The sequence below is a fragment of the Scophthalmus maximus genome, chromosome 7 (assembly GCF_022379125.1).
Source record: "Scophthalmus maximus strain ysfricsl-2021 chromosome 7, ASM2237912v1, whole genome shotgun sequence".
NCBI classification, from domain to species: Eukaryota; Metazoa; Chordata; class Actinopteri; order Pleuronectiformes; family Scophthalmidae; genus Scophthalmus; species Scophthalmus maximus.
The window spans coordinates 11,530,313-11,553,359 of record NC_061521.1 but is presented as its reverse complement, the minus strand read 5'-3'; the positions used below and the strand labels follow the sequence as shown (position 1 = coordinate 11,553,359).

General features: G+C 41.2%; 1 protein-coding gene across 5 annotated transcripts in view; it reads left to right on the top strand.

Moving 5' to 3' along the window:
• pde3a (phosphodiesterase 3A, cGMP-inhibited) overlaps positions 1 to 18,214 on the top strand; it is a 64,066-nt gene extending 45,852 nt beyond the window's left edge. For 4 of the 5 annotated variants that reach the window (XM_035642348.2, XM_035642347.2, XM_035642345.2 and 1 more), the window contains 11 exons: positions 1,507 to 1,664; positions 8,977 to 9,041; positions 9,787 to 9,935; positions 10,093 to 10,230; positions 10,576 to 10,687; positions 10,957 to 11,070; positions 12,186 to 12,385; positions 12,485 to 12,688; positions 14,000 to 14,161; positions 16,835 to 17,093; positions 17,392 to 18,214. In XM_035642348.2, the coding sequence (XP_035498241.2) occupies positions 1,507 to 1,664; positions 8,977 to 9,041; positions 9,787 to 9,935; positions 10,093 to 10,230; positions 10,576 to 10,687; positions 10,957 to 11,070; positions 12,186 to 12,385; positions 12,485 to 12,688; positions 14,000 to 14,161; positions 16,835 to 17,093; positions 17,392 to 17,705 (1,875 nt within the window). In that variant the 3' untranslated portion in view covers positions 17,706 to 18,214. The remainder of the gene's footprint in view (positions 1 to 1,506; positions 1,665 to 8,976; positions 9,042 to 9,786; positions 9,936 to 10,092; positions 10,231 to 10,575; positions 10,688 to 10,956; positions 11,071 to 12,185; positions 12,386 to 12,484; positions 12,689 to 13,999; positions 14,162 to 16,834; positions 17,094 to 17,391) is intronic. The other variant, XM_035642346.2, reaches the window with a different exon arrangement.
• Positions 18,215 to 23,047: the final 4,833 nt, after the last annotated feature.

The following is a 23,047-nucleotide window of genomic DNA, read 5'->3' as shown; positions in this document are numbered from 1 at the left end:
GACAGGTGTATTTTTACATCGCCGGAACTTTGTAAAAAGTGGCTGTGAGACAAACCGCGTCGAGAGGCCAGCGAGGCTGCTCTCATTACGACTCCCCAGGGACGACGTCCCCAGCTCTAACAGGCTGCGGGGAGAGGAGCAGGAGCAGGGAAGGCAGTTAGTGGGGGGATGAAAAGTCCTGCGCTTGCTTTTCTGCCTGCTGGCTAAGAGTTTGATGTCGGTCGTGGTGCATACTGATGCCTCTTCTAGCACTTTCCCAAAACTCATTTATTGTGCAACACAGGGCACATTCTCTGCGCTACAAAAATACCACTGCATTAGAAGCATATGCAGTGCATACAGCAAAAACATGAATCTACCTGTAAAACATTCCTCTCTCTTTCCCTTATAAACAGTTACAGAAATAAGTCAAAAACTTGAATAAACATAGGCAGCAGCAGGGATCAGCTGTTTTGTTTTTTTCATGTGTGAAAATGCCCTGCTTTTCCCAGGCAAGTGCTGATGGTGAAATGTGTTTGTTTCTGTGTTAAATGCATATTTAATGCAGTTATTAGTATTACAATTCTTATATCACCATCATTCACAGGATTATTTATTTGGGGGGATTAGCCTGGTCTATGAATCTGCATATATGCAATTTTGTGGTGCATAAATGTGTGTTCATATGCACTGCCTGTTCAGTGTTTTGTGTGTGACGGCTCCAAAGGGAATAGTAAGTCAGGGAAATATCCCCTAAAGTGACCTTAACCAGCACCCTGTGTGAGTGAGTGTGCATGCACTCAGTGTATGACGCCGGGCTGTGAATGGGCTCATTCAGGATTCTGAGGTGATCTTTACTAGGTCACCCTGCAGAAGGCTGAGAGAGAGAGAGAGAAAGAGAGAGAGAGAGAGAGAGAGAGAGCCTGCCATCTTTAGTGCTGCTGTGCCAAGCTGCTGCTGCTGCATGGCACCGAGCAGATGGAGGCATCACAAGGGCACAGACCACTGGGAATCCCAGAGAGAGAGAGGGAGAGCAAAGAACGGGCAAATAATGAAAGCGGCTGAGAGAACGAGACAAAAGAGACTTGCACTTGCAGAGTCCTAGTGATGAAATTGGTGCAATGCGATCATGATATTGGACCTAATAATGTACCGTGAGTAACATTCTTGGCACAGGTGCCTGCCAATATCCCCCAGTCGGTGATGGTGGTAATTGTCACCATCACCTATGTGAATGAAGTGAAATATGAATGAGTTACATCAGCTGCATCATCTGTTTCATCTTGGGCAGGAAAAACAACTGTCTCATCTAGATGATCCAGTTGACTGGAGAGTCAATAAGCATTCATTTAATCTACTTTTAGAGCTTTTGTCTCAACACAAACACAATTACAGAATGCTGGCATTTCTGCTTTTGTTTTAGTTTTTTTCTCTCCCAAAGTCAATCATGGGTGAAGATTGTACGGCGATGAGAAAGATTGTCCCGTAGTGTTAACTGCGTGTATGTTAATGTTCCCGTGTGTGCAGCGTATAAGGCGTAGTCTCCACCCTGGTCTTCTGAGGAGGATCTCTTCCACGTGGACCACCACCACCTCGGCCACAGGCCTGCCCACCATCGAGCCGGGCCCTGTCCGAAGGGATCGCAGCGCCAGCATCAAACCCTACCATGAAACACTCACCTGCAGGTACCTCAGCATGCACCTCCTCCATCCCCAGGCCCTTTCTTTGGATCAGGCTGTAGATTTGGCACACAATGTTTTGAGCTTGCTGTATCATTTCTATAAATGACTATGGAACAAATGCGTTAATGAGGACTACAAGAACAATGCCATCACTCTGAAGGCAATGTGATTTAGTCTGAGCAGTGTGGCTGTAGTTATACAAAAGACGGTGTGAGTGAACAATAATGGCGCAGCAGTTTGGAAAAGGATATGTGTGCAAAGGGAGCCAGAATGGAAATATGGCCCACAGGCAAACGCATTAACCTGAATAGCTAAGACACATAAACCCTCAGCAGGTTGTTGTTGAAGATACAGTAGCACAAGACGGAAGGCAACACAGAAGTATCATGGATATAGACCTGTGTGCATGTGATATAATGGGCAATGCAGCGTTTAATATAGGCGTTTGGGGCACTTTTGGTGGGAAGCCGTTGAGAAAATCTGAACTAGTAGTTGCGTTGTGTTCAGTCAGGATTTACAGATGCTGAAAAATACAGACCTGTTACCGGTAGTCACATATTTTTGAAAACAGGCCAAAAAAATCAGTGTTTTGTTCCTGCTGTTGTTTTACTTTGGACAGTAAATCAAATTGAGGTATTAAATCTTGAATAAACACGGTTTTAATTTATTAGAGTAGTTATGCTAACCAAGTGAATGATTTCAGCATGATACACTGTGTGCCAGTGCAGAGATTGTGTTGCTCACAATTACTTTATGATTACTGTTTGACCTTATGTTTTGATAACCTCTGAACAGCTCAGAGTAAATAACCCCCCCCCCCCCGCACACACACAAACACACCCCTTTTTGTATGAATTTCAACGCGAAAGAAAATAGAGATTTAGCTTCAAAAGTTTCAGCTGTGCATGTTTGTGTGCACTTGAATATGAGTTATATCGTGCATGCAGTGTTTTTTATGATGTGGATGCACAAGCAGTGCTCCACAGCACATGTTCCCCGTCTTTAAAATATTAACTAGGCCTGAACAAGAAAGAGGCTCTTTGTGTTTCATCTACCTTATTCAGTTTTTCCCCTGATGAGTTTATGTCACACAGGCACATTAGTCTCATGATGGAAGCAAAGTAGCAACACAGATGTCGGTAGTGTGCCATAGCGGGGGGATCGCTGGTATATATGCACACGGTTGTTGATGTTATTTTCAAATGTTGCATGAGAACATTTGTCTGACCTCCAAACTGAAGCTTAATTATCAAAGTGTAGAGATGGTGAAAACAGCCCGCATGGATTCAAACAATACGGTTTCTACAGTTGAAAACATGTGTGCTGCTCTGATGCATTTGTTTGCAGGTTAATGTGCAAACTGAAAAATAATATCTGTTTTTTTTAATTTCTGCATTTACATTCCGTTTTTTTAAATATCTGAGGAAAACAACTTCTATATAAAAGCTTCAAAGTGTCAATTTAGGTCTCTTGAGCTCACTTTTCACTACAACCTTTATGTCTGGGCCTTGAAATCCAAATCAGCTTGCTCGTGCACTTACTGGTCCAGTCAGCAAACGTTTACATAGAAACCAGCTCCCTTGTTTTGCAAACTCCCAGAATGTTGTTATAGTTGGTAGGACTATGTATTTTAGATGTAAAATGAGGCATGACTCTGCAGCTGCATGGCCTATTTCCCACCTCAGATTAATTTAGAAACTAATTTTGGAGGATAGTTTTGGAGAAATTCAATGTTTCCAGAAGAGTCGCCATGTTGTTTTTTTATTGTTTGGAATTTAGAAGCATAAGAGCAATCGCAGGGCAGCGAGTGGTGCATTTGTCCAGTCCGGTGTATAAAGGGTTTATGTTGGTGAGTAATTGTGGGTTACTGTCTTAATATATTGAGTAAAGTTGCTATATACTGTATATACTGTTTAAGTTATTCATGCATGCTGTGGCCAGGGAAATAATCCAAGCATATACTGTAGTTGTTAGTAAGTAGTTTGTTGTGAGATTTGTTTCACAAAAATATTGATTCATTATGGCTGTACTGTAAAACTGAACTGTTCCCATAAAAACCTGACGCTCTTCTTCCAAGGAAGATAGTTGTTTAAGCCAAGCTGCGTAGACGAACTTAGTAGTGAGCCAGACATTGTCTGCAGCTTGTATTGGATAGAGACCCCTACAGTATTTTCTCCAATCAAGTATTTGGTACAGTAATATTCCCATTGCTTTTTACGCGATTGGCCTGTAGAAGGGATTCTTCTTAAAAATGTATTAAAAAGGGCAGATTGGTGGGCTGCTGTATCCATCGGGATGGATCGTCTAACACATGAGTCAAAGCATCCTCACGACCTGCACAATGGAATAATCTCCACTTTTGTCACAGTAATGTGTATGGAATATGAAATAGCCCTTCAGCAGAAATCCGACCTGCTCACAGTTAAAGCCAAAAGTGTGTAGACATGTCTGTCGCCTCACATTTCTGTACTTTTGGCCTGATGCTGTATTTTATGGTTTGGCTGCTATGTTTCAATTATGGTAAATCTTAATTTTACAACATTTAGTTGTGTTTTATCCACTAGTTTGCATCCAACTTTGTGGCAAACATTTTTGGGAAGCATGAAACTGCCCTAGTGCACAAAGTGAGGTCCAAGGAGACTTCTTTTTTTGAGTGGAGTTCTGGGTTTCCCTGCTAAGAAACCTGATCTTAACCGCTTCAAACAATGTTTGGATGATTTTGAATGCCGACTTCTTGTCTGAAGTCACTTATGCTCTTGTGACTGAATGGGGGAAAATCCCAGTAGCCAGGTTTCCAAATCGTGTGGAACGCGATCCCAAGAGAGTTGTGGCTCATACGGTTGCAGATTTTAGCTAATGGTCACGTGTCCTGTTCAGGTTTTTTAATCAAATCCTCACTTTGAAAAAAGTTATTTTCCCAGCAAATTTTGCACACATTATTGAGTGCATGGCGTACATTCTCTGCTGACCACTGAGAAAGCACATCACTTGCGGATTGTGGTTCCAATGAACTTGTTTTTTGAAGGGTAGAAATGTTTTCTCTGTGGCATGGACATCCCCATACTAATAATGTTTTAAGGTGATTGTTAACATTCCCTGCCCTTATCACTTGTAGGTCACATTTTAAGCTAAAAGTCAAGAATTATTCAAAATCTGAACAGTCAACTGAACAGTTAAATATAGGGATAAAATGTGTAACTTACAACCTTTCACTCACATGTAACCTTTGGTCAAAGAGGGGTTCAGCCAGCCACACACTCTGTGGACGACAGAATTAAAGTTGAAGTAACTTGTCTCCATAGTGGCCATGGCCTGCCCCAAATCATGGTAACAAAACCTTCTGTACTTCTACTAAGTAGAAGCGACATGCAGATTTCATCACAGTAGGTAATATATCTCCAAATTCCTTCGCCAAGAATTGTATTGATTCCATGTTACAGTTGTATCAAATGTCAGTATCGACGTGATATACTATCAAACTGATAGAGAAGTCTACGACTGATGTCTAGGGTCAAACTTTCATTGAGTTGGGGACACACGAAAAAAGTTTTGTTTTGTGTGTACTCCTCCAAGAGCTGTGTGGGCTGCGACTGTCAGTGCCTTGTTTGGCTCTTTTTCCACAATGACAGCGATACTTGAACAAGTTCAGTAAATGTAAGCACACTGAGCAGCTTCTGTACACAAAGCCCTGCCGCCTGGCCTCCAAGCTCAGCCCAGCTCAGCGGCGGGGCCCAGCTATGGCCACTTATGGTGGTACGGGTGTAAACAAACACCTGGGCCTCTCCCCTATCACCAGAGCCCCACAAAAACACACACGGGCTATGGCACATTCTCTCTCATGTGTCATCCAACCGAGTGGCAACCTGACGTGATGTCACCCATTAGTTTGTGATCTGCCATTATGAACCTTCGTGTTTGGCATCCTGGCCAGCGCCATCTTGTTCTTTGGAGACCAGAAGTAACCGTATTTGGAGGAGCGGGGGGGTTGTTGGCCAGACTGAGAGCTCGTCCACTGCACATCCGCCAACACATACGACCTGCAACCATTGGACAGTACTAGCTGTCAATCACGCTGTATCCATGCCCCACTGTATACACTGCTTTATCGTCTATTCGACTGGGACTATCATTTACTAAGTGAACATCATGCTGTATTGAAGGAGACTTGAAATTAGCGATTGAGACCATGAAGTCGTCAGCAGTGTTTACTGACATTATAAATCAAGTGAGAATTAGGCTCGTTTTCTCACAGACTTCTATAGAACTGACTTATTTTTCTTAACATAGAAATCCCACGTTTTAGGGAAGTGGAAGGGAGTGTTTACACACGGAAATCTGCATTTGTCAGTGCTATCCATGTTGAGTTCGGGCCAAGACAGCAGTAACAAACACATTTATTTACACATCAAACAAAACTCCAATAACCATTCCTGATTGTAATGAGTGGTGGGGAATGAACACATGGCTTCAATTGCCTCCTCTCTGCTCCATCATCAAATCTCTGCAATCTTAATTAGGACATTAGGCTTCTCTTTTTTTCCTTTTTCCATCATGTCAGCTCTCTGTGATGTACAGTGGTAAGAAGGAATAACACCAACTTCAAAGCTACAATATTGGCTTTTTATCGGACAGACCCAGTGAAAAGGGGGCGATTGAATACCTTCCATTTCCCTCGGCCCCAGCCACTCCGCTGTTATCTTCTTCACGTCATCTGGCCCAAGAGTAGGTAGATTACTGGAAACAGAAATAATGGCTGCCTGTGTTTATCGTGGCTTGGACACTGTCCGTTTGGGCGCTGAACCAAAAGTAATCTGTCAACCTGCTGAGTGGTTGAGTATGAAATCTGGGAGTAAACTGCAGCAGAGAGGAAGGCAGGCCGAGGCCAGTCAGAGCTTATTACATGGCTCGAAACATTGAGATAAGCAACATAGGTGGAGGAGAGGCGGCGGGGCTGTTCTCAGAAAAGGCAGACAATGATGCAATTTATACAGTATTTCCTATTGCGGGATAATTAACTTGATTGAGGTTCATACTTACAGTAAAAACTCCAAGGTGTGTTTGTTTTAAAGTTTGTGAGAACCAGAGGTATTTTCCACTCCAGAGACAGAGTGACTGTTGTTCAACACAGCACTATTTTTTTTTTGGGTAATGTGTAAACCAAGAAGCCAATCGTGACTTGTATATAATAAGTTCTGTAAAAAGGTGCACTAAACCTCCCTTTGAATAATGTTGACATACTACTTATTTAAAACCAATTTTACAACAGTGAATGCATTTAGAAAAATATTCAGGAATTACATTTTACATCAATATTAGAAGCAAACAATTATTTTACATATTTTAAGTATCTGCAAAGTCACATCATGATTTTGCCGATCTTTTCTGGAACTGAAAAGATTATAAAGGACTATGAATTGGTCTTAAATTACATCTGCAAATATTTGATTTTGACATATTTTGACAGTATTTGATTTTTTGAAAATTGTTTGAGTCAAAGATTAAACAATTAATCAATTAATTTCAAAAAAATCTTGCTTTTTGATGCATATATTTAAAAAGTGTTTCTGTTTCCTGAACTGAACCCCACTGCAGGATGCAGGCTGCAGTTTCTTTCAGTGGAAAGCAAATTTGCAGGCAGTAGTTATGCTCTTCCCAAAGGTATCAAACAAAACAAATTATTAGCATATAGATGTCATTTGTAGGAGACTAGGATGAAACAAAAATACACAGGAATGTGTATTTTGTCTTCATACTGTATCCCAGTGGGGAAAGTTAAATTACTGTAACTGCAGTGCTAACTACTGTAACTACACTTACAAAGTTTTTTTGTGATAAAAGCAGAGTCACTTGATACCTGACTGACAGATTCCTCAAGTGAAAATGGCCGGCCGTCTTATTTACATTCTGTGCTGAAGGCTCAATGTCAGTAGCTGAGGTTATTCTGCTGCATTAGCAGGATAGGACGACTGTCTGCCAGTTCTTCAACTTTCATTAAGTAAACCTTTTATGCCAAGTACTGCTGCATGCCCAGACCCCCCTGACAATAATGTACTAACTGTTCGCCCGCCAAACTATCAAACTATTTTATATTCCACACCTGCTAGGCATTACGCACAGTGGTCCGACCTGGCCGTGCAAACACAACAGCACTTCCTTTGTTGGGGCCTCAGGGCCATTAGGCAGGGTGGGTGCAGCTCAAAAGTGTTCAAGAAACAATTTATCAGAAGGAGATAGACACACTACAGGTCTTTGTGCTCCCTGTGACACCATGCTCGAACGGCAGGCATTTCCTGCTCCGAATAGGCAGGTTTTACAACATTTGGGGAGAGGTATTTTAATTGGAACCACCTACGGCCTGACAGTGGCCTCAGTGGAGAAACACGGAAAAGCTGTTGGGAGCGGCCCGCGGAGGCTCCCGGTGGTGTCACGCGGCTAACTAAGCAGCACAATCCGGCTCAAGGCTCTTTCTGTAATAAATATTATTTATGGTTTGATTTATAAACCAGTCAGTTCATGTGAATATTTTCATCTGTCTCTGAGGTTGTGGCTAGTGTTACGCTGCTTCTGGGGCTGACTGCGGTCTGTCATATGGCTCAAAGAGGGTGGGCTCCATTTCTAATGAGTCATTTAGGACATCGTCAGCATCAGCAACTGTTTTGCATTTGTTTTGTTTTGGTATTCCCGTTGCACTGTGTTAATCTGTGCATCCATTAGTTCGTTAATGAGAGTTTTTCTAGGAGCATCTGTAGAACGTCTGTTTCATGTGGGGACAGCACAGTAGGAATCCCATTAAGTTCTTTTTTTTTTTTTTTCTTGACAACTTCTGCAGACCGGTTACACATCAAAGACAGATGTAGGGAATGGCGTTATTTCCAATTACTTGGCCCAACTACAGACATCAATGGCTTGCACATTTTGTTTTCTACAAGCAGACACACACATGAACTACTCTGCATTTGTCATCTGTTCTTGCTGTTCATTCTGAGGTTTGGACGGGTTTCTAACCACCTGCTCTGCCAAACAACCCCCTTTTTAATAAAATAATCGCCAAACCTGCTCTGAAGAATAATTCAATTTGATCTCATCCTACAAAGACTTACAGAAGATATACTTGCTTTTGATTAGAACAAACACATCTGGATGGATTTATTTATTCGATCTGACATACATATATATGGTAGTTGAAGATGCAACAAAACGAGAGATGTTATCCTAACAGTATTATGACAAGGAATACCATGTGTTATGGATTTAAATGAAACATATCCTCCTTTTGCACTTTATCTCTAACTTGTAACGCCCCTCTTTTCTGCAGCTGTGGGAGACCATACATCAAACTGAGCCATGGGGAGGGCTCTATAGACAAGGGAGACAGGTCAGGTACGCTCTCAGTCTTTGTTCTAACATTATCACCACTGCCTCCACGCAGCATGGGAAGAGTGTGGGCATACAATATATCATTTATCATAATGTTTCTCTCGATTTCAGAGCCTTGACATAGTAGCCATATTCAAAACACTTCATTTAAAAAATGTCTGTCATGTTGTTTGTAGCTGCTCTGAACCCCCAACAAAAAAGTTGGTGTCCCAAGTATTTGGTTTTGTTATGGTGTTCTAGTGAAAATTGTATCTATGTATCTTGCATGTCTGGATTTATTTATTTTTTGTTCTCCATACATACAGTCTGAGACATGTTTGACCACACTGTACTTCAAGATAATAATCCTTCCCAGCAAAAGCTAAACAACAGATTTTGGTCTCAGTCACACGACTAGATGTTCTCAACATATTCACCAATTTGCAGCCACCAATTAGGAAGATGTCCAACACTGAACATGCAAGCCGGGCAGTTTTTTTCTGATGATACAGACTCACAGGATATAAAGCAATGCAACAACCACCAAGACATGTTTTGAGAAGTGGGGCTTGGCAGCAATCACTGAACTGCCCGGTGTCAATGAACAAGAGCACTCATCGTCTCTGGGACTTTCATTTTGAGAACTGCAGAATATAACTGCATTAGAGGTCGAATGATATTCCAGAGAAGTAAATTGACTCTTCCCTTAGGCAGCAGAGTGACATTTCTTTGTTTTTTCTACTTCTCTTCTTTATTTTTTTTTCACCAGCAGAAGACCAAGTGGTGGTGTCATCAGACTATGACAGCACCCACGAAGCCAACCACAGTGACAGCAGTGATGTAGCACATACAGAGGAGGACACAGAGGAAGGAAAATGTGGCCAGAATGTCGTCCTCCACCCACTAATACCTCCTGAGGTAGAGTGGGGCCCGGGCAGGCTGCCCTCAGTCTCTGATACAGTTTATCTAATGAACAGTTAATGAAGTAAAAAACAATCATTTATTTAACATTTATGACTTATTTAGACTGTATTTTTGGGCCTTGACCACTTTTCACTGCGCGTCATTTGTACAGGACAAACCAATTCTGGCCCCAGAGCCGTTACTAATGGAGGACCTGGAGCCTCTGATGTGTCAGTTAAACAATTGGAACTTCCCCATCTTCAGCCTGATGGAGAAGACCAATGGCAAATGTGGGCGGATCCTCAGTCAGGTGAGAACATCGGAGGGCATCGCCGACTGAGCTCACAGGTCAATCGGAGAGTGGCCATGTGCTTGGCGATGAATAGGATCAGGAGAAACATCTTCAAAGTTATACAAACTGGTGAAATATTCATGTTTTGTAATATCATGTTTCTTAACATTCATAAACCAATAGTCAAATAAATAATATACAATATGTGCATATTATCTACAAGACGACAATCATATTATTTTTTGATAGCCTATAACATTTATTTTTTTAATAAAATGATCTAAACACTTAATCCTAATATGTGAACGACCCAAGCCCGGTGGTGTATGCAGACTCTCTGACACTTGTATTCTTGTGTTTCAGGTCTCCTACAGGCTCTTTGAAGACACTGGCCTGTTCGAAACCTTTAAGATCCCTGTAAAAGAATTCATGAACTACTTCCATGCTCTTGAGAACGGTTACAGAGACATACCATGTAAGCTTCAACATCTCTCCCCTTCTTATGTTTCATTTTTTCTCCAGTTCACTTAAATCCTTGTTTTTCAGCAGTAGAAATGAAACCAGCCACTAGAGGGAAATGGCATACAGTGTGTTTTTTTAAAATTCCCTTTTCCGCCAGTGTTAGTCATATGTGACGTGTGGCAGCCATTATGTTGTAACAAGAAACCTAAGTAGCCCAACAGCGCTCCCTGGTGGAGAAGGTCTGACACGCACTGAACAGACTTGTTTTCTCCCCTGACCCAGATCACAACAGGGTCCATGCCACAGATGTGCTTCATGCAGTCTGGTACCTCACCACGCAGGCTGTGCCAGGTCTGCCCAGTCTTGTTACTGACCACGGCTCTGCCAGTGACTCAGGTGGGTTTAACAGTATTACTTGACCTGGTTGGGGGGGCTGGTGTGTGTGTGTGTGTGTGTGTGTGTGTGTGTGTGTCTCAATCCATCCGGTCCATAAGAGTGTGTCTGAAGAATGACGTCACCCATTGGTTAGTGAGCTGCTGTTTCGAAGCCTTGGGTTTAGCATTTTGACCAGCGCCATCTTGTTAGGATGGTATTTGGAGGAGAGGGGGGTGGGTCTAACCTAAACCTGCAACCGTGCACCTACTGGATGGTACTAGCGGTCAATCATGCTGTATCCATGACCTAATGTATACGGTGCCTTATCGTCTATTTTACTCTAAATGGCACCATAATTTACAAAAGAAACATCATGCTGTATTGAATAAGACTTCCACTGATCATAAACCGGACTTTACAGTCTCAATTTATGGGGAAAATGTAACTGAGAAGTATGGTCATTTTCTCACAGACTTCTATAGATCCTGACTCCTTTCTGCAGCCAGGGAGTCGCCCTCTCCTGTCATTCCAGAGAATAAAGGTTTTAGACACTACCGCATTGGCTTCACTTTCCGGACCCCATAACTACGTCCATTTTTACTTTATTGTTCAATTTTTCCAACTTTTGTTAAGCGATTTTATGACTTTGAAGATTTTGTATAAGTAGGACAGACCTTTTTATTTTGATTTTCTTTCCCCCATCGGCCTGCAGCATCACCGTGAGCCATCTCCTTAATGTCAGAGCATCAAACCTACAGTAGTGTGTGTCCTTATCCTACTCACAGTTTGTCTTATCTTACTCAGGCTTTTTGGCTTTTTGCATTTACGAACCAAACACTATTTGAAGTCTAGAACAGCATGAAATTGAAGGCAGATTAGTGTTGCCTCTCACCCATATTTCCATAACCTCATTTGTATGCCTTACTAGGGCCATCCCTTTGATCCACATATATGTGGATTTGAATGTGCACATCTGTGTGTGTATGTGTGTGTGTGCGTATGCGTGTGCGTGCGTGCGTACGTGTGTGTGTGTGTGTATGTTTAAGCATGTGCACATGAAAACTACAGTATTTGAGTTTGTGTAAATTCTGCCCTGCTCCTCACCCTCCTCACTTTGTCTGTGCCCCTGGGGCTAGACTCCGACAGCGGAATAACACACAGTCATATGGGCTTCCTGGTTTCAAAGACCTACACTGTGTCAGAAGATGGTTATGGCTGCCTGTCAGGCCTCATTCCCGCTCTGGAGCTTATGGCCCTGTACGTGGCTGCTGCAATGCACGACTACGACCACCCCGGGCGGACCAACGCGTTTCTTGTGGCCACCAGCGCCCCACAGGTACTTGTGCTATTTCGACTAAAGTAGATCGGTATATAAATTTGAATTCGAATTAGATTAATATAGTATAAATGTAAATTGTTTGTGTGTGTTTCGCAGGCAGTGCTCTACAATGATCGATCCGTCCTGGAAAACCACCATGCTGCCTCCGCCTGGAACCTCTTCATGTCGCGGCCAGAGTTCAACTTCCTCGTCAACCTGGACCATGTGGAGTTCAAGCGTTTTCGCTTCCTGGTCATTGAGGCCATACTGGCCACCGATCTGAAGAAGCACTTTGACTTCCTGGCTGAGTTCAATGCCAAGGTAGATCTTCCAAAGACATAAATGTTCTACATTAAAAGTTGAAAAGTGCTGTCACTTGGTATTTTGGGATTTAATCCTAAACAAATGTTATCCTGAAAAACTCGTTAGTTACTTTTATTTTGCTGTCTTTGGAATATAGATTGACTGAATAATGGACAGCCTGTGATATTTTAAATGGTGTTAGTGTTATTCAATTTTTTGTGTGTATGTTGTTGTTGAAGTGCTTTCATCATACATTCATTCCTCAGCTATTTTAATACAAACATGAGCTTCGTCAAAAGAGAAATGTCCAGGGTTTTTTAAGGAACAGGACTGTTTGAGTGTGACATTGCATCACTTGCAATATGTTTAGTTCAGGTCAACGATACAAAGCGCCCTGCAGCTTTTCAATATCATGTGTAAGTGCAGACAGGATGTTGGCTTTGGATTTGAGGGGTCTTGGTTTTTTCCATTGTGAATGTTAGTCCAGTGGTGGTGCTCGAGGGCCAGGGCCTGTCAGCTAGCATTGAGCTCGCTGGCTTGGCAGCAAAAGTAATGTCTCATTGTAGCGCACCCCGCTCTGCTCTTCCTGGAAGCAAATTAGCTTTCCACGAAGTACCCATCAAGTTTTGATCTCCTCAGCTTTTGGGGTTATTAGGTTAGACTCGCTCAACACTCAGAGAATCTGTGGTCATCCTTCTCCAGGTCTGAAGCTCATTAGAAAACAAACAGGAAATGGTGAATTCATTTTGAACTTTGTTGAGATTGATGAAAGCTTTAAGTAATTGTGTGAATATGCTGCCATAACCATTGAAATCAGTTGATAATCCAACATTTCACAGATTAAATCCAGTGAACTTCATAGTTATGTTTTACACAAACCAGGAGTGGTCCTAAACTATTTGACGCAAAGTGATTGTTTCCTCTCAAATTTGAAATAGAGACAAGAAGTAAATTAAAAAGCTCTCACTGATTGGCAACCCCCTCGACACCCTCCTAATGAAAGTCTCTCTGTCTCTCTGTTTGTCTTTCGATTTTCTTGACAACTGTTCATCTGATCAACATCAGATGCGTGTTTGTTGCCTGGGACACGAGATGTGCAGAGTCAAAAGTCTCTTGTTGAGGGGTTGTCGAGACTCCAACCCAAACCCCCTATTTATTTTAAAACTGCAATTGCTGTGCACAACTGTGACGTCATCAGTAACATCGGAAAAATGGTGACATCACAGTACTTTGCTCTGGGAGATACAACTCACAACCCCATTGCACAGTCTTGAGCAGCGGATTGATGGCATCACATTTACGTCAAATCTACATTTGCTGATCCTCCAGGTGGGCGATGATCCATCCACAGGTATCGACTGGTCCAATGAGAACGACAGGCTGCTGGTCTGCCAGATGTGCATTAAACTGGCCGACATCAATGGACCCCTGAAGTGCAAGGACCTGCATCTGCAGTGGACAGAGGGCATTGTCAACGAATTCTATGAGCAGGTGTGTGAACCATCCCTGAATGAACCTGAAAGACCGTGTTTGTTTTTTGTTTCACTGCAGATCACTGTGCTGTCATGTTTGAATGCAGAGCAACACAACCACTTGCACACTGTAATACACTACGATCCAATACAGCATTTTTGAAATAGGTGATCATTCCTTTTATTGTTTTTGATGCCAAAACCAAATCCATTATTTTATCATTTTGATTTTAATTTACATATTATTATAAAAATATATATTATTGTATTATTCTTGGAATTACTCCACACCGAGTGGCAACCCACCATGATGTCATCCATGAGTTTGTGAACTGCCGTTTTGAGGCCTAGAGTTTAGTATTCTGAACAGCGCCATCTTCTTTATTTAGAATCAGAAATACATATTAGGAGGAGTTGGGGTGGGATCACGCTCGATCCATGCCTGAATGCATACGGTGCTTTATCATAAATTTTACTCAAAAATTACAACACAATTTTATTTGTGTTGTAATGAAGAAGACGTTGAAACCAGAGATTTAATCTTTCTGACATACTAAGGTCGTAATGATAGCTCTCCCTCTGAGCTACCATTGTGTGAGGATTATGTGTCTTTCTATCTTTCTTGTTCTTTGCTTTGATCATGGGATGAGGATTTACATACGCATGTCTTCAACAGTTATTGTCAGTGTGATGAAATCATGTTTAGGCGTGGGCTCATTTTTGATATACAGTGCTCCTATAACAACCAGAATCAGGTAAAGCTTTCAGCCTAATGCACATTTAATGACCTCTTGTTACAATATTTCCTCTTGGCACTGAAAGGCTGCTAATCTCTGCTAATTGCCTCTGGGTGAAGCACAGAAAACTCAGGCCCTCGTGTACCCTGTTAATTCAGCTAGTCGACACAACCAGCTTGTTACAAGACACCGAGGTCTGCGGGGGGAGATGGAGATGGCTGTAACAATAGTTTCAGTGCTGCTAGAGATGTTGACGCAAGCAGGGTGACCAGGCAACTGTCATGGAGGTGGAGCAGACGCTGATTACACTGACAGCCCTGAGAGTTCAACGTCCTTGAAAACAGCAGCAAAAGAAATACAGTATATAAAATGTTCAGGCATGCGTGGAAAAGCACATGCAAAGTTATACAGAAACACAGACAAACACGTGAACATGAAAAGACGTGAGACACAAATTTGCGAAAGGCAACCTTGTAATGCCTCTGAACTCTGTCGAGGATGTAGTCATGGCGACAGCCGGACATCACAGCTCCTCTTCCCCTAGTTTTTTTTTCCACCACCCATATATGAACTGTTCACTTTCATTGTGATTTACATTAGCAGCTCGCTGCAGGATCAGGTGCATTGTACTGCACAGTGAATGAGACTGACACTTTGGGGTCAGTCACCTAGGCAACCAGAAAACCTTGTTATCGCTGTTGCCCATTTCCATTCATACAGACGTCATAAACAGTACACATGGGCACTTTTGACTCATATATGACCTAACAGTACATTATTTTCTTTGTGAGTATAATGCTTCATTTTATGAGGCCTGTTTTTTTTTAATTGCCTGGAAAATAATTGATATCTAGCCGTAAAATAGAAGCAGGTTCCTGGAAAAGACTATGTAATTATATACAAAACAGAGGCAAATGGAGACAGTCATCAGTTCATACATTTTCAATTTGGTAACTGTAGCTTCAGTGTTCAGTCATAAGTGCACATCTGGTACAGCACGTTTCTACGGGGTGTATACAATTTAACATATTTGAACAATTGGAAAGTCTCCAATAATACATAAATCGTGAATAAATAAATGGGTAGTAATAATACTTAAGTCCTTTAAAGGAAATACCTCTGAAAATCTGTCAGATTTTTTTTTCCTGCCATGGTTCTTTCTAGGAATTACAGACATCTCAAAGTGTTTTCAAGGTTTTATGTAAAGTAAATGTTTTCTGACCTTGCCATGTGGAGTCTGCGCTATGATTAATTCTGTGGGGAATGTCAATCGGGTTATTGTAGCAGGCAGTTCTGCACCCTGGCATCATTCATTTACAGCAAGTCAAAAGCCTCAGCGGTTCCTTCTTTATTTATTATCTCTGAGGGCAGGTAGGTCAGGGCTCGGCAATCAAGTCAAAGGCAAGTTTATTTATACAGCTCGATTCAGACACAAGGCAATGTAAACTGTCTTACAAAGGCATTGGAATATGTTAAATGTGAGATAATAAGAAGAAAAAAAATAGGTTAGATTAGGATAAAATGAGGTTAGGTCATCTAATTGATGGTCTGGAGTGATGCTGGCATCCCATCACTTGGCAGCCCAGGTATAAAATAATCATTGATTAGTTTGCTACAACCAATAAGGCTTAATAACCAGTATGATGAACTGGCTACTTGTTTATGCCCAGTTCTAACCTTACATCTTTTGTTCCATCTGAAGTCATTTTCTTTGGTTCCTTTTCTCTGATGCAATCAGCACCAAACTTCTAATTGTTACTATTAGGAGTCAAAATGAATTGTGAAAGCAATGATTTTGTGAAATGTAAGTTTGCATTTGTGAAACAAACCATTTAGGATTTGATAGACAGCACTTTGTGGAAAATATATGTGTGATGAAATGTGAATCCTGCCATGTCTTGGCCCTCATTCAGCTTGTGTCTACTTTGCTGTAATGCGGGTAATGTTTTACTTAGGGTGATGAGGAGTCCAGCATGGATCTTCCCATCAGCCCCTTCATGGACAGAGGGGCACCGCAGCTGGCCAAACTCCAGGAATCGTTCATCACACACATCGTGGGACCGTTGTGCAACTCCTACAACTCAGCCAGCCTCATTCCTGGACGATGGGTGGAACCCAACCCAGAGGCAGAGGAGCCGGATATGGAGAATGAGGAGGAGGAGGAGGATGAGGATACTGCAGAAGAGGACACTTCCACCAGCTCAGAAGCATCACGTAAGTACCATGGTCCAAAACAAAGGTCAAACCTGAATTGCGAGCATAAAAAAAATGGATGTGATTGGAAACACTTTTCTATCAATTTGATTATACATGACATTGGTGGTCACAAAGGCCACAGGTGACAACAGCTTCAGACACAAAACTTTGCTTTGTAGCTGTTAGATGCATTTGGTTTATCATTTGTCTTCCTTTTCCGATGTTTGACTGCCGTTTTACATTCATTATAAGTTGAGGAGTGCACTGTTTTAAAAGCAGCCAAAAAAAAAGACAACTAATTTCCAATTTTTTCCAGAGAAAGAATCTTCCAAGAAAAGGGGGAGAGTCTTCTGTCAGATCACCCAGCACCTGCTGGAGAACCATGAGATGTGGAAGAAGGTGATTGCAGAGGAGACCCAGAAACAAGGCCAAGGGGCGGAGTCGGTTCATTTAAACAGTGTAGCTGAGCCTATTCTGGCCATTCACGAGGAAGAAGAGGAGCCCGGCAGCAGAGAAGAGCTGGTAGAAGGAGAGGATCCGGAGGAGGAAGTGGAGGAACCAGAGTGGCCCGTGTCTCCGCAGGAAGAATCTAAACCTCCAGAGGAACTGCAGGAGGGGGACCCACAGTGAAAAAGCCCATGGGAAATATGGCGTCAGTCAGGGCAAGGACGTGAAAAAGTATTTCTTTGTTTCATATCCTATTAACTGACTCCTGTTTTTGCCAGCACATCACTTAGACACAACACTGTAGATGTTTGGGAAATGTGTGCCTATACAGAGAAAAACAGGGTGGGAAAAATTTGTGCTTTACACATTTTATCTGAATATCCAAACATTTAAAGGAGCTTTCCATATTGCAATACGGGAAACGTTCGTGTACTTTGGGATACAGACTCTTTTGCTACTGTCAAGAGAAGAGGAAGACTGGTTGCACAGACCTCAACCCATTGTGGTAACACAGGACTGCAGACGTTTGCTGCAGTCCTATAAATAATTATTTTCAGAATGCAATTATATATAGACATCACAGTTACCTGTAGTTGTGTTTCAATTTCAGCAAGTTTTTGAGGTCTCACGTGGGCCATAATATGTTTTTTTTTCTATGTATGGATTATAAAGGGAGTCAATCAAATGAGGAACATTGGTGTATATTTCTTCCTTTCAACTTCTGCCAAATTAATCACTCACCCGTGGGTTTTAGCATAAAACACAAATACTCATCATCCGTTCTATGTTTTACATTTGTTGCCAAATTAAGTACTTAATACCATTCAGTGTAGCCAGAGGGAGGACATCATTCTCCTCATACTGTGTGTGTGTGTGTGTGTGTGTGTGTGTGTGTGTGTGTGTGTGTGTGTGTGTGTGTGTGTGTGTGTGTGTGTGTGTGTGTGTGTGTGTGTGTGTGTGTGTGTGTGTGTGTGTGTGTGTGTGTGTGTGTGTGTGTGTGTGTGTGTGTGTGTGCGTGCGTGCGTGCGTGCGTGCGTGCGTGCGTGCGTGCGTGCGTGCGTGCGTGCGTGCGTGCGTGCGTGCGTGCGTGCGTGCGTGCGTGCGTGTCTGGGGGGGGGGGGGTCTGTGCTTAAACTGATGCGCTCATATGCACAATTCTTCTGCAGAGGACAAAGATGAAGTCAGCAGATTACCTCTTATTTGTGCCATCTCTGGTCTCCAGTCCCAGGGTAAACATAATGGTCACTGAAGGCTTCACTGGCCCAAATGTTGTAGTCCAGAGGCCTGCACTGACAAAAGCAAGAGTGAGTTGGTGGAAATGAATCTGTGCAGAAAAAAGACAAAAAGTAAAGAGAACACACATTAAAACTACCAAAGTGTTAGGAGGACGATAAAATGAAAGAAAATAACAAAACAGGTAACCATGCATTAATAAAACAGTATATGGAGCCAGAAAGCTTAATCTATTAAACAAAAAATCGCCAACGTACATTAAAGGTATCATCTTTGAATTCTTCGAAAATGGCCAGACTAACCAATACAGTGTTGTTTTGTCTTTTCTATCAATGTCTGACTTTCTGATTATGTGTTTGGGCTCAGTGTGCTGTATTGTGCTCTATACTTACTGGTCCTCATTATGTAAACACCTGCAAATGATGTTGACCTTTAACCCTCAGGAAACCCTCAACTGTTGACAGTAAACATTTGTATCACTTGTGAGGACAGTAAGTTAAAAACACACAGGGATGGTGGGTTACTTGAGAATAATGATAATAACACATTTTCTGCTTTGACTTTTATAACATCTTTGCTGATAACCACAGTTAATCTGCCTGAATTCCTCTTCCAGCACCTCAGGGAGAGTTTAGAGCAGACAGGACTTCAGAGTGCATCATGCCGTCTGGATGCGTGGCGAAATGATTCTGTTGAAATGTTTTTTTCTTATATAAATGAAGTTTGAAGTCTACTTGTGGTTGATTATGGAACAAGCTGTGCTGGCAAGTATCCAACATCAGCCGGTTGTGTGTCAGGTGACCATGTTCCCACAACAGTGATGGTGCACGGTGATGGGGCCAAAACAAGCCTCTGAAGCTATAGCTGTTTGGTGGTGTGAGAAAGGTTATCAAGTTTTAGAAAAGATAACATCAATGACTGCTGTATGAGTTATTTAGTCATTTCTCTCATTTAAAATGCCCCATAGCCCAATGTTTTATTTTGCCCATACTCAGTCCGTGTGATCATTTTCCCTGCACTGGTCCTAAAATTGTGTGTAGTATCACTTGAAAAGAGCTGCGTCAGTAGCACAATATGATTTCACTGTCATATTGTCCATATACATGTGTAATGCACATCTTTGGGTCATTGTTGTGTTATTGCTTCATAATCATTAAGATTTTTTCTTTCACAGAAAGGTAGTGAGGATCTTAGTTTAAGTCGGCCCCGGCATTTAACTGTTGAAGTTGAAATTGAAGTTTTCTCTGTCATGCGTAGGTCAACACAGGGTTAACGGTACCATGAACAAATACGGAGGGAAAAAATGTAATTTAATTAAAAAAAAAGACACACATAGATAATTAAATAAAAACATATATAAAAAAAATATAAATTAATGATGTTGAGAGATTGTGTACTCGTTTTTCCGTGTGCTGTTAAACTCAGTCACATAGTAGCCCTACTTTCAACTTAAACAATTAACCAAACATTCAACTGCAGTGTTGCAAAAATGTCCCACTTCCCTTAAAAAAATTCACATTTACATTGAAAAAAGAGACTTTGGGTTTAATTAGTGGATTGCTCTGCACGAAGCTGTCGAATCAGCTTACTGTCACATTCAAGTGCAGTGAGGCAATATGTGATGAATTATCCACTGCTAATCTTACCCAGTTCTCATGACCTATATGCACATCCTCATGTAGCTCATGGAAAGTAAGCCGCACCTCATGGGTCGGTATCTCATGATGTAAAATGGCTTTGCTGCCATAATCTTATTTCTTTAAACGGGCCTTATTAAAGCAGAGCAGCAAACCCATCAATAGGATATTATAGAGTTTCCCTGTGATTGAAATGAAACCACCAAATTGGAACAACCTTGATATTTTATTTTATGTTTTGTAGCTTCTGATGATAATCATGTGTTGTCTTACCCATCGTGTCTTTTAAACAACATTTTTTTTGCTGTATTCTGTATGTTGCCTGCACTTCATGCCTAAAGAGATATAATCATCACTATGGACACATTGGAGATGGTTCCCCTCTGCTTTTGAAAAACCTGATTAGATAGCGCCAGTGTTTTATAGGAGAACTACTGCCTGGTATCATTCTCTACTGAAGTGGCCCAGATTTAGTAAAATATCATACATTCAAATTCATTGGGATATTGTAGCGTTTCCATTTCTAGTTTTCCTTCCAGCTCCTGCTTTGTGAATGTAAAAAAAGTGTGTGTGTGTGTGAGAGAGAGAGAGAGAGAGAGTGTGTGTTTGTGTCTGTCTGTTTGAATTCTTCCACTGGCCTCTCTAATGTGACTCGGTCCTGTTTGTACTGTTGAGAAGAGGGGAATGCTACTTCTACTCACAGGTAGAGATGGCGATGCTGTTAGTCGTTCTCCACTTCTTCTCGGACTCTCCGATAAAAGATGTTTTTCACAGAAGGCCCTATAGCACATTAGTCCTTGCGCTTCCTCTTTGATATACATTCTGCTTAGCCTGCAGATCAGAGATCGTCACTGACGACGGCAGTCGAAAAAATTCGTGAAGAGACATCGCTCATCTCTGAAGCTGATCAGATTCTGTCCACTTAGTAAAACATTTTTTTTAAACGCATGCATTTTGCCGCCAATCACATGAAGTCTGAAGTCAATACTTGCATTTGAGCTGATACCGTATATCAGTTTTGATAGTGTATTTTTATGTCTTAATTGGTTTTATGTGATTGTCATACTTATTCACACATGTAGCATTGCTGTAACCATGGGAACCAAACAAGCTTTACACTTATGTAAACAATAATAAGATGAGTATTTTTATATAGCTGACACATGATTAAATAATTGATTGCTTTCTTCTAACTAGTACCTTGCACTTACCACATGTACTAATACTTACACGAGGAAGAGTATGTCCAAATACACAGTATTTGTGAAAGTAAAGTAATTAATTTCCTTGCAGGTTGATGCTCCATTTTGTACAATACACATATATGCTGTACAGTAGAGAAATTTTAAAACTACAAAAACTCTTTTAGATATACATTATTTATTTTTACCATTTTGTAATTTAGACACTATACTGTAGCTGCAATGTTGCCAGACTTACTGGAAGTGCCTATATTGGTATTATGTATCATACAGTGAATATATTTGAAGATCATTAGAAGTTGTCACAAACTGAACCATGTGGATGTTGTAATGTGAATACATTGAATTATAAGACTATAATTTCTGTGGTATCTCTGTGTCTGTGTTGTTTTTCTTTTCATTTATATGGATGTATGCCTTAAAAGGCCCGTTATAATAGCTGTAGTTTTCTTTAATCGTTTTAATTGTCTCAAATAACTAAAATAATACATAATAAATCTGTCCTTGTCTGCTTAAAGAACCTTTAAATACATTAAGGGTTTGTTCAGATCCAAGCAATTATGATAAACACCTTAAAAAAAAGGCTGACAAAATCCCTTTTTATGGAAGGGAAAACAAGTTTCTTTAAAATATTCATATTTCACTGATATAGAAAATGTGATTCCGCAGATGGGGGGAAAACTCCAGTATATGAAGTAAATATAAGAATTACAGACACATAATCACAGCAATTTAAAGAGTCCAAACTGAGATAGAAATATACAAATATATAATGTAAATTTTATTTGATATATAAAATATATCACTGCACAAAAGAGTTATCGCATGGTGACTTGGTAACCACCGCTACTCTGTCCTCTCCCTCAAACATCTTTACTTTGAGGGCAGCCATTATTAGGTACTGTAAATAATACAGTCACCCAATTTCTCTCTGGGATCAATAAAGTATTTCTGCTCAAGTTGTGTACTGGTGTCCGAACTTCACAAGTTCCAAAACAGATGACACCTGTTCCACTTAGTGTAATTGCTCAAAATATATAAATAAGAATACTGTTAATTAAAACTAAAGAAGGCTATTATATCCTCTTGAATATGCCAACTTGCCAATTTCTCGTATTAACCACATTGAAAGTAAACACAAAGTAGGTGTGACTTATGGCGTCAGATTCCATTAAATATATATTTTCAATTATATCATTTGTTTCGAGATGACTTCCTCGGTGATCTGCTCCCTTGCTTCTGAAAAATGAATGCCACGACATTCACTAGGCTCTAATCGATTATTCGAAACACGTGACTCGTCGAGGTTCCGTGTCGTGTCACTCACTGCGGATGTTTGCAATGACACTCGAACGCAAAGGTGGGATCTGATCGTCATACTGTACATCCATGGGGCGGGATGTGGTCCGGAGCGCATCACGTGCGCTCCAGTGGGAACAGCGCGCTCCAGAGA